The sequence below is a fragment of the Plecotus auritus genome (genome assembly GCF_963455305.1).
Source record: "Plecotus auritus genome assembly, chromosome: 6".
Classification (NCBI taxonomy): Eukaryota; Metazoa; Chordata; class Mammalia; order Chiroptera; family Vespertilionidae; genus Plecotus; species Plecotus auritus.
The window spans coordinates 56,888,099-56,900,454 of NC_137773.1; the positions used below are offsets into that span (position 1 = coordinate 56,888,099).

At 40.7% G+C, this 12,356-nt stretch overlaps 1 protein-coding gene across 1 annotated transcript in view; it reads left to right on the forward strand.

The window, feature by feature from the left end:
- EDNRA (endothelin receptor type A) overlaps positions 1–986 on the forward strand; it is a 55,420-nt gene extending 54,434 nt beyond the window's left edge. Inside the window, exon 8 of the mRNA XM_080672745.1 lies at positions 54–986. Coding sequence (XP_080528871.1) covers positions 54–194 — 141 coding nt within the window. The 3' untranslated portion in view covers positions 195–986. The remainder of the gene's footprint in view (positions 1–53) is intronic.
- The last annotated feature ends 11,370 nt before the right edge of the window (positions 987–12,356 follow it).

Genomic DNA, 12,356 nt, shown 5'->3' on the forward strand with positions numbered 1-12,356 from the left:
TTGGTCGGAACATAACACATGTCATGTCATTTAGCATCTGTTTCTTCTCCCAGTCTTGCCTCTGCTGCTGCTGTTACCAGTCCAAAAGTCTGATGACCTCAGTCCCCATGAATGGAACCAGCATCCAGTGGAAGAACCACGAACAAAACAACCACAACACAGAGAGGAGCAGCCACAAGGATAGTATAAACTAAACATCTTAAGAAACATTAATCAGTATTCCTTCAAACCTTATTGGAGAAAAAAAAAATCACACAGCAACTATGTCTCCAGAAGTCTCTTCTCCCATGACTCAGACCCACGCCCGGAAAATGCTTTCCAAAACATCAGAGAGTGGACTGGTTCATGCCCACAAATTCAATGAATCTTACTTCTTTAATTTATCTAATTTACATATTCTGTATGTTATATTCAACACTAAAAAATGGTGAGAGTTGGCAGGGGAAAGGGAGACTGTTAAATGAAACCAGAAAGATATTTACTACTTTTGCATGAAAATCGTTTTCACGAACATGACTAGCTTTCACGGCTGTTCTGTCAAATGTTTAATGAGAACTGGACACCATGAAAGTTTGGAGGTTATAAAATAGAGATATTTTTAAATGGGGTTTTTTTGTTTGTTTTGCAAACACGGTATGGGCATGAGTCACCTTTATTTTGAAATGTCATTCAGTGTCAGTATTTTTAACTGCATAGTAGCCTAAAAATAATTATTTGAGTTCATTTTGTAAAAAAAAAAAAAAAAAAGTAAAACAATTTAGTGAACAATTGGGTTAATGTTTCTCATGCCACTGTGGGTTTTTTTTTTTAACATAAATTTTCAAGCTGCAACAAATACAGGACTAAAGCACAAACTGATAACCACACATGGCAGTTTAATAGCTGCTATTCAAAGAATTTTTAAGAATCTATTTTTATGGTGTATCATTACAGGAGATCCTGGACATTTTTTCATGTTAAATTTTAATAAAATAATGCTTGAATCAAATAGTTCTATTTTTCATAAGCCAAATCTATTTTTTAATATCTTTTATGTACAATCAATATCATATACCAAAATATAAAGGTACATATCGTTTAACTGTACCCAAGACTTTCAGTTCAATTCTTAGAAGTCTAAAGATACCTAGGAGAATAGAATTGAATATTTTTAGAAGATCTGGAAATTTTCATTGAGGTTTTTTAGTAATAGTAACATGTATATGTATGTATATGCATATATATGTACATATATACATGTATGTGTATATATATATATATATATATATATATATATATATAGCATACATATCACCTCATATTCTCTTTATTTGTTTTAAATGTTAACTGACAGAAAGACTTTTTTGGTCATTCCCTTTTCCATATACGAAACAATTTCAAAGTGGCTGGCTGAGTTTATCATGTCAGTGAAATATAATCACCCCAAAGGCCACCATGAACTTTGCTTCCTCACTTCTCTTGGTTTCCAGTGTGAGCTAAACACCTCCCCGACTCCCACAACTCACACAGTCACCATTTAAAAGGGCCCACAGTGACTTTTGCTGGTTATTTTCCAAGATGTTTACAGACTGTGAGTAGAGCAGAAAATCTTTTACCATGTGTATATAAATATATATATATATATATATATATATGCAACTGTACATATCTTTTAGCCAATTTTTCTGTTATTATCTGTATGAAATATATTTCTGTGTGTGATACATGCTTGTGTATGATGTTATGTATGGACGTATATAACCTAATAATGATACCCTATAGCTGTGCCAAAGCACACACTTGGACTGGAATCTAGGTGGTTGTTTATCATGACAGTCGGCCTCAGTCAGTTTTAATCTGTGTTCATAAAGCATGTGACTATGTCACCATTACAAGTGGAATATGGGAGGCAGCATGAAACGGGGCGAGTCATGGGTTAACAATAGGGTTTTATTTGGTTGGTTGGCTGATTAGCTGATTTGGTAAAACAGTATTTGGGGTTGTTGGAGCAAAAATCATTAAACTATGAGTAATTAAATTGTCTTAATCCTCAACTAACCTCAGTGATAAGGTTGACAAGTAATCTAATGTATATATCAGACTTCACCAAACATATTCCTGATGATAAATTAGCTAATAATTTGTTGGGCTGTGTTTTAGCACCATCACATATAAAACGATATCAGGTTCCAATTGACCCCATTGCAGGGCTTCTTGATGTGTAAGCAGTCGAATTCCATTATTTCACTGGTACATACCATGCACTGATATATACCCATAATGTAAGCCATAAACTCACACCATTTTGTTTAAACAACTGTCTTTTTGTTTAAGATGCTTTCTCTCTTACATATGAATAATGCATTTTATAAGTTCAGAAAGTCATAGCTTTCCTAATAACCACACAGGCTTCAATGGACATTTTGTTTATGGACTGGTAAGTAACTGTGGTTTACTAGTAGGAATATTTCCAGTTTCTACTTTTACTACATCTTTCCAAGTAAAACTGTAGAAATGAGCCAAAAGCCAAGGCCCTGCATTGGCAGTGGCCTGTTAGTATAAAAATAAAGTTTACAGAAGCCTTGCAAGTGTCTCTTCATTTTTACATAGTTCTTCAGAGAAAATGTTTGCTAGACAATGCCTATTGTAAACCTCTCCCTAGTAACAGCCAGTCAAGCAATTTCACTTTCAAACACATACTTCCTAACTGCTGCATTCTCAACCTATACTGTTGTGCTGAACACATAACTCCTTCATTCATTTCTTCATTCACTTTTCCAGTAAATTTTGCTGAGCATCTGCTAGGCCCCAGGAATTTTTCTAGGTACTGAAATATAGCAGTGAACAAAACAGGCAAAGTTCCTACTCTAATGGAGCTTGAATTCTAGAGGAAGAAATTGAACAATAAACAATTACAGTCCATAAACAATATGTCAAGCGATACCTAGAGGAATAGACTCATATGTATCCAACTGCTTATTTAACATCTCCAATTGGATGACTAACAGACCTACTATATCTAAAACTAAGCTCCTGATATCCCTCTAACCTGTGCCATTATAATATCCCTCTGCTCATGTATTAGTCAGGATCCAACAGAGAAACAGAGCCAATATGTATAAGAGAAGATTTATTATGGGAATTGGCTCATATAATTATGGAGGCTGAGATATGCTATCATCTGCCGTCTGCAAGCTGGAGAACAAGGAAAGCCAGTGATGTAATTCAGTCCTAGTCCAAAGGCCTGAAAAATAGAGAAGCCAATGGTGTAACTCCCAGTCTGAGGCCAAAAGCCTGAGAACGTTTGGAGAAGCCAGCTGATGTAAGTCCCAGAGCCCAAAGGCCCAAGAACCAGGAGCGCTGATGTCCAAGAACTGGAGAAAATGGATGTCCCAGCTCAAGAAGAGAGAGAGAGATTTCATCCTTCCTTTACTGTTTAATCTCTTCAGGCCATCTACAGATGGATAATGCTAGCCCATGCTAGTGAGAATAGATCTCATTTCCTCTGTCTTCTGATTCAAATGCTAATCTCTTCAGGAAATGCCCTCACAGACCACCCAGAAATAATGTCTTACCAGTTCAAGGGCATCCCTTAGCCCAGTCAAGTTGACACATAAAATTAACCATCACAGCTCAGTTAAAGACAGCTCCAACATTTGAGTTGTCAGGATAAAAACCTTGAAGTCATTCCCATTCCCTTCTCTCACACCTTATACCCATTGCCTCAATAAATGCTGCTGGCCTATCTGCAGACTAGATCCAGAACCTAACCACTTCTGTCTACATCCACCATCTTTTTCTGAGCCACCAACATCTCTGGTCAGGATAGCAGCAACGGGCTCCTATTATGCCTACTTGTTTCCAGCCTTATGAACACCATGTGCTAAGTGGGGCCTATATCTCAAATGCCATAAGTGGTCTGAAGATGTTCACATTTCCAAGGTAGGCTGACCAACATTCCTAGAGGATTTTTTTAAAAAGAGCTAAGGTAAGAAGAAAAAGAGGAGGAGGAGGAGGAGGAGGAGAACTAAAGTAAGAAAGCACCCCTTCCCAATGTGTCTGGGAGGTTGTGGACCTGGGAGCTACAGGCCACCGTTGTTTGGGCATTATGAAGAAAGTCTATCTAGATTGTTATAAAAATGAAAGAGGGCATTTAAGTTCCTGGTTCCAGTTTCCCCTCATGCTTTCCCTTGGCTTGAGTAAGCAAAACAACACATTAACACATTTACCTCTTTGTCTGTGCTAGTTACATATGGTTTTTCTGTTTTCTTACAATATACAACATGCTAAGGCCATCTTACTTAAGTTATTTATATTTTCTTGTTGTTGTTTAGATTAATAGGCTTTATGTTTCTTAGAGTAGTTTTAGGTTTACAGAAAAATTGATTGGGAAGTAGAGTTCCCACGTGTTCTTTTTCCTCCTTCCCTGCACAGTCGCCCCAATTATTTACCTCCTGTATTAGTGTAATAATTATGATGAACCAATATTGATAAACTATTATTAACTAAAGTCTATAATTTACATAATTCACTCTTTGTGTTGTACATTCTATGGGTTCTGATAAAAACACAGGGACAATTATCCACCATTATATATCATTCAGAATAGTTTCACTGCCCTAAGAATCCCTTGTGCTCCACCTTTTCTTCCCTTCCTCTCTCTCCCTCTTGATTTACCTTTTCACTCAACACAGATCAGGTGAACACCCACCATATTAAACTGTTTTAGTTGCTGGGAACACAGCTATCTTACCTAATAATAGACAAACATGCAAATTGACCATACCTCCGTTACGCCCATAGCCAACCAGAGTATGCAAATTAACCCAACAAAGATGGAAGTTAATTTGCATACATGGGCACCCAGCACCTGGGTCCCGGGAACATCCTGGCACCCAAGTCACTCTGAGGTAGGCCCTGCATAGGCCCTGAGCAGCCTGGGAAGGGCCTGAGCCAGGGGGCTCCTGGGCAGGGCCAAGCCTGCAATCAGAGCCGAGGAGGCAGGGGCAGAGCCAGCGATCAGAGGGAGCTGGGGGTCCCCTGCCCAGGCCTAAAGCCTTGACCAGAGGCTTTAGGCCTGGGCAGGGGTGGAGCAAGCGATCGGAGGGAGCTGGGGGTCCCCTGCCCAGGGCCCGAGGCTTTAGGCCTGAGCAGGGGTGGAGCTGGCAATCAGAGGGAGCTGGAGGCCCCTGCCCAGGTCTAAAGCTTCGGCCAGAGGCTTTAGGCCTGGGCAGGGCCCAGCCGGCGATTGGTGTGGACTACAGAGGAAAGACCTTTTCTGACCGCTCATTGGCTAAGCTTCCTGTATGCCACTGGTAATATTCTTAGTAACTTGGGTAATAAGAATCCAAAAAGGTGATCTAGGGTTTTTCCACCACACTTCTAGAGAAAAAAACGAAGGTCCACTGCTAGAGGGCTAAGAAATGTCATATCCTGCACTAGGCGGTTTGGCTCAGTGGCTAATGCCTCGGCCTGCCGACCGCAGGGTCTGGGTTCAATTCTGATCAAGGGCATGTACCTAGGTTGCAGGCTCCTCACTGGCTGGGGCCCAGGTGAGGGCTCATGCAGGAGGCAATCAATCAAAGTGTTCCTCTCACTTGGATGTTTCTCTCTGTCTCTCCCTCTTTCTTCCAGACTCTCTAAAAGTCAATGGAAACATATCCTCAGGTGAGGATAAAAAAAATAAAAGAAAGAAAGAAATGTCATATCCTATGAAAGACACATCTTGAAAATGCCTAAAGAAAGTTGTCATTTTTTCATGGTGAAGGGACTGGAGTCCGTGTTGATGAAAACACCTTGGTGGCTGTGGTGACTGGCAGTGGCTGCAGCAGCATGGTGATGAGGCTGGTGCCTTCCCCTGATCAGCCCGGTCGCTTCCCACAAAGGGAGGCCAGACTGCAGCTTAGGCCCGCTCCCCGTGGGGAGCGTGCCTAAGCCATCAGTAGGACATCCCCTGAGGGCTCCCAGTATGTGAGAGGGGACAGGTTGGGCTGAAGGACCCCCCACCCCCCAGTGCACAAATTTCATCGACCGGTCCCCTAGTCTATAATAATAAAAGTATAATATGCTAATTAGACTGGATGTCCTTCTGGACGTCCTTCTTTCCAGACAAAGCTACAGCAGGTGGGGGCCACGGTAGAGGCTGCAGAAGGCCTGGCTGCGGTGGGTGGGGGCCAGGGCCGAGGTCCTTGCACAAATTTCATGCATCGGTCTTCTAGTAACTAAATAAATGCAGGGAAGTGTGAGGTGGTGACTCAGTAGGCATCAGCTTAGGAGACAGCAAAGGCAAGAGTAGTCCAAATTCTTTCAACTTCAGCTGGTGACCTCAGTGAACACAGTGTGAGGGCTCTTGCTTCTACAATTCTTATTGTAGTGAGCACAAATATGTCACTCCTGGGAGAATGGGATAATAATAAGCAACATGGTATTGCCTCTACAGTATGAGCTTTTGAAGTCAGTAAATACATGTTAAACTCTATGCAAAAATAAACCTATGCAGTAAATTTAAAATTAAGGGAATGAAACAAATTGGAGATTAAGTCCAGGAAATAACTGAGACAAATGTTGATCTTTCCCTAGTCTGTTACCTCTATTGTTATTTTTAGTAGCATCACTACTAGTCCATGGTAGAGTTATTATATATATAGGGTGACCCCCAAAAATGTATACACATACATTTTTGATAGCTTAATTGATGTTTATTTCTTTTCAGATGTAACCCAATGCAATTAATAATTATTCACAGTGTGTATACATTTTGGGGGGACACCCTATATGTGAGGATTGAAGAAAATGCACTCCAGGCTTGAAAGTCTGAGTCTGCAATTCCTTTGCTTGCAACATAATCTAGTGCAGCTCTGTATTTATTGCTTTTTCTCCATATTTCAAGCAAGCAAGGTTAAATCAGGGCACTAGTCCACCACATGCAGTTGATTATTTCTGAACTTCCAAGTGGGGTCTTCACATTTAAAAACCCCAGTGGCTTTTAAGTAATCCTACATTTGGAGAATCTTCTGTCACACTTTCCTCTAAGTAGCAACAAAGACAAACCAGTGTCTATATTTGGTCAGGCCAATACTCTCTCTGGTCTTTTTGTTTCTAAAACTGAAAAGAGACAAGCCATAGTTCTTAGAATCGGGACTAATAAAGAACTGAACATAACATTGTAACTGCAAAGCCAGGCTTTCTCCAAGAAGCTTGCTAGTGTAGTTCACTTTCAATTTGATGAAGCCAAAGTCCTACTATCTCCTGGTTTCCCAAGGTTTTAGCATCAATGTTACTCAGTAGATTGTGCTTCTTCCTGGGAGGTAATAAATTAGGAACAGCAATGCCAAATCTAGTTATCATCAGAAGAGTCATGGAATATTCCTAAGGAAATACAGAGAATTCCAAAAATTTTTCCTTTTTGGTCCTAAACCACTATCCTCTTACCTAACATATCTATGGGAGATTGATCATCTTTTATCTGAATTTGATTTTATGATGGTAGATACAATTACATATAGGGTGTTGTGACAGATGTGTCCCAGGTGGGAGGAGTCAGGGACCCTGCCCAGACTATGCAGTATTGCATGGTCAGACTAATCCCAGGCCCTAGGCATCTACAGGGCACAGCCCTGACTCGCTCCATGTAGTGCACCTTTTTACAGTAAAAAGCCATTTCTCCATGACCTATAAACTGTGGTAATTGGGATAAAATGCAGTTAAATTCTTGTGTTTTTTAAATATCCTAGAATGAGAAAATCTACTAAGTGTGATCAAGTGAAGGGAACGTAGTGCCCTTTTAGGCTTTTCGGGCGCATATTTGTGCGTAATGAAAAACTGACCACCTCAGACCAGTCTTTTCTCTGTGTTATGAAACCTAATGGGGTTAGGCCTGGATCACTGCTCCTCACTCTCAATCAGGACCCTGTTGGAAGGCAGGGAATTCAACTGACCAGTTTAGGCCAAGCAGGGTCAACTCCTAGAACTGGAGTACTGGAGTGGGGGAGTGGGGGAGTGGGGCAGGGATGGGAAGGGACTGACTTCTCAAAGGAAACCAGTGTGGCCCTAGAAAGGGGAAGGGAGAACAACTGCACCATCCTTTCTTTCTTTCTTTTTTTTAATATTTTTAATGATTTCAGAGAGGAAGGGAGAGAGAGAGAGAGAGAGAGAGAGAGAGAGAGAGAGAGAGATGATGAGAATCATTGATCAGCTGCCTCTTGCCCACCCCACACTGGGGATTGAGCCTACAACTCAGGCATATGCCCTGACTGGGAATCGAAACATGACCTGGTTAATAGGTCGACACTCAACCACTGAGCCACGCCATCCAGGCTACACCATCCTTTCTTCATCGTTGAGGATATTACCCATATATCCTGCTACTCATTTCTGCTGCTCTTTTTAGCTCAGTTAATTCCTCAATTTTTATTATTTTCTTTAAAAATGTTTGCTCTTTAAATTACAAAAATGATATATAAAATAGATCTATAATATATTTAAAGCCTTTGCAGAATGAAAAAAATAATTAATGATCTATGTATGCAAGGGAGAGAAAAAAAATCCCTACATATGAGACTATATCTACATCTCTATTTTACATTTAACTTATCTAGATCTTTGCTACCGCAAAGAAGGCTATACCACACATCTTTGTACAAGGCTCCATGGAGACTTGTATGAGTTCTCTGGGGCAATTAAAAAGGAGTAGGATCGCTACAAGATCACAGGGTTTTTGCACAGTTAACATCTCCAAGTACTTCCCAGATTGTCTCCAGAATGGCCCCATTAGTCCTGGGTTGATCCATCAATAAAGATTCCAGGGTTCGGGTGCCTTGCAAATGTTCCACTTTGTATTGGCACTGTCACGCTGGAGGAACATATACCTTCAGGCATATGTGACAGACTCTTTTTGAAACCTGATCAGTTCCTCTTGGATCCCTTGTACTAGTTCTGCTCACCTATCCCCAGCTTCAGTGTTTTTAATACTACCTGTGCCTTGGACTTTCAGGGGCCTTCCCTTGGACAGGGGAATCCCTAGCTGATCAGAAGAGGAAGTGCCTGGGATGTCCATCCCACCCTCACTGTGACCCATGGCCAATGAGTTACTGGTGTGGAAGTGCCAAAGCCCAGCTCTTGTGCCTCAGGTGGGTAAACACTAAGTGCCTAGGAGATCAGGCTGCGTCTGGGACTCCACCTGAAATTTCACCATTCTTAGCTCCTTCCCTATCCCAGGCTGCTGCTTCTATTCCTTCACTGGTTTCTTCTGGGGGCTTAACAAATCATTTACACCCAAATCCTTGGTTTAAAGTCCACTTTGGGAGAACATAACAAAGAGAGCAACGCATTTCTGTTTCACTGATGAACATAAATAGCAAGTTCCAGTCATTGAACGTGTTAGATTCCTTCAGCATACTATATTTGGGCTCATATTTGAAATCACTCTTTCAATTTCTCTATCTTGGGCATCACTTTACCAGGAAAGTCAACTATTTTTAAGGTCCATTATTTTTTTTCAACCAAAGGATGTATTCCATCTTTTTACAGAATAAAGCCATTTCTCAAACTGTGGTCATTGGGATTAAATACAGCCACTTGAGAGGGACATGTTCTCCCAATTACAGCTGATTTCTGATATGAGGAATATTTGGATACACAGAAAAGTTTAATAGCCCTGCTCCAAAGAATGGCCCTACTCCTCATAGAATTTCTAGAGTGGTATATGTGCAGGCCTGACAGAAAAACCACGCCCCTTCACAGCATCTGGGCCTAAGGGTGAGGAAGTTTGGATTGTCAATTAAGAGAGAGATCTCATAAATACTAAGTGAGACATAACAATGTCATATTTTTTCAAAAATAATACAAATAGGTACACTGTTTTTGATGGACAGAGTAAGAGCCCTGAATGCAATCCATACCTTTTGATGCAACACTTTAAATTCTGTGAATCTACCAAAAAATAATCTGAAAATGTTAATTTCCATTTTTTTTCATAATAGCAAAACGTAGTATAGCCTAAGAAGTGTCTGAGTATGGCTTCCCTATAACAGAGCCTAAGAAATAGACTTCGGAAGGTCATTTATTTGAAAGGTGACTCCAGGAAACAAATTGAAGGAGATGGAAGATTAAGAGAGAAAAGAAAGAAAAGATAACAAATGGTCTATTTTGAGCTGGTTACTGAGGTTTGTAGGTAACTGGGGTCTGGTCCTACTGGGGACCCTCTGAAGAACCTGGTATTGTGCATATCAGAATTGGGGGACAGTGCCCAAGCCCACGGGGTGTTGTCTCCAAGCGCTCATCTTATCTCAGACTTTAATGGGCCATTCCAACATTTTACTAAGCCAATGCTTCAAGTGATGTGATATATCATAGTATTCAGAGATCTTGTGTTCATGAGCCCATAGTCACATACCCTTTGCCCCCAAAATCGGTCACTTGGTCCAATGCAACGTTATAAAGGATCCATGTCAATAAATCAGGTATAGTAGTTCCTAAGACACTAGCAGAAGCACTAGTGCAGGGAATTTAAATCTGCTTAGGCTCAATAAACAAATAATGGGTCTGAGTCTGAACTAAAATAAAGGCCACACAGAGAAGCACTGAATCACTGAGGTGCCAGACATGTAAATAAAGATTTGGACCTACAAAACAAGACCAGCCCTAGCTGGATCAGCTAAGCTGACACCATATAGCACAGAAGAACCACCCATCCCAGCCTGACTCAAATTCCTGATCCATAGAATGATAATAATATATCATTTTTGTTTCAAGCCATTAAGTTTTTAGATGACTTACTAGCAGCAATAAGCTTCTGTTTTCATGCTCTTGGAATGTTTCCTCTTGGAAACCAGCCACCATGGAAAAAGTCTGACTATTCTAAGACCATACTGCTATGAGGAAGCCCAAGATAGCTAAGTACAAGGGCTTTGTAGAGAAGCTCCAATGCTCCCTTAGTCAATAGCCCTGGCTCAACCAGAATCAAGTAATGCAGAATAACCACCTGTGCAATTTACAGAATCATGAGAAATTAAAAAACAATCATTGTTTTAAGCCCCTAAGTTTTGGTGTGTTTTGTTACATCACAATAGATCATTGAAACATAGGTACTCTATTCATAGGCCCATTGCACAAGAATTGACAGAGGCTGGCTAACATCCACTGCGTGCATCATTTTGTTCACCTTATTGCCAACCAAAACCTCTGACATGGATGCTTCCTAGTGGGCACTCTATGAGTATAAAGCTGTTTGTGCCATACTCATAGGTCCATCTATCTTCCTCTTTTTTTTAATCTTTACTTCAGTCTCCCAGTCTTGCTCTTTTCACATCCCTAACCAACCAGCCAATGCTTAGAACACTTCTGTCATACAAAACTTTACTACTGAAAGCTCTACCCACTGGGAGGATTTCACCTCATTACTGCCTATGGGGTACACTCCAAGCGGGGCTAATGAGCAACAGCAGTCCACTTTCAGATATCACCAACATAGTAAACCAACTCATCCATGAACTAGGCTAGACGTTTTTCTCCTGTCTTGGTTAATCATGGGGAGATCCTCAAGAAACTATGGGGGTTGGCTAAGGGAAAGCTATGAGTACAAGAGAAGTATGTGACGTGGGGGTCAGGGCTACCTATCTCTTAACTTTGTGCCCTGTGACCAGTTCCCAAATTACTATTTTATCACACAATATTGCAACTTCATCTTTCCAACATCGTGATTTGGGGGCTCCAACTAAGGACAAAGTTTATGATAGGCAGTTCCAATCACATAGATATCTGATACCCCCATTATTAGGCATTCAAGTTCAACTACAATAGCATTCTAGAAACTGGTCTATTTCTGTCCCTCATGGGACTCCTTTAGTGGGATATCTCTGTGCTCTGGGGCTCCCCATTGACCTAGCAGAGACTTTTCTAGAAACTTTTAAATATTGTGATGTTACTACCACCGCCAATAAGGTTTTTGTTGTAATCTGGCTTTTAAGTGATCTAGTCCTACTAAACAATCCCAGCCTGATTGTCTACTTTCTAGAACCACCTTTAGTACCCCTGTCTTACACACAGACTTGAGTGCAAGTATAGGTAGTTTATTTGAGAAATGTTCTCAGAAAGAAGAGTAAAGGACTGAGAGAGAGAAGGGAAAGGGGGGGCGGGGAGTCTATTAAGGGTAAAAATTTAACTGGTGGGCAATAGGGCTGGTCCCATTGTTGAGTCTCAAAGGAATCATGTAAACGCACCTAAGAATTCTTCTCCCCAAGAATAGGAAGCTGGAAGTTATCTGCCAGCTCCCATTCTTTTATTATTTAAGGAATGTTCCCAGGGTTATTAATTTTTCTTGCTCTTAATACTTCCATTGAACCTAAAAAATAACTAAAAGCACAAGTTTTTCAAACTCA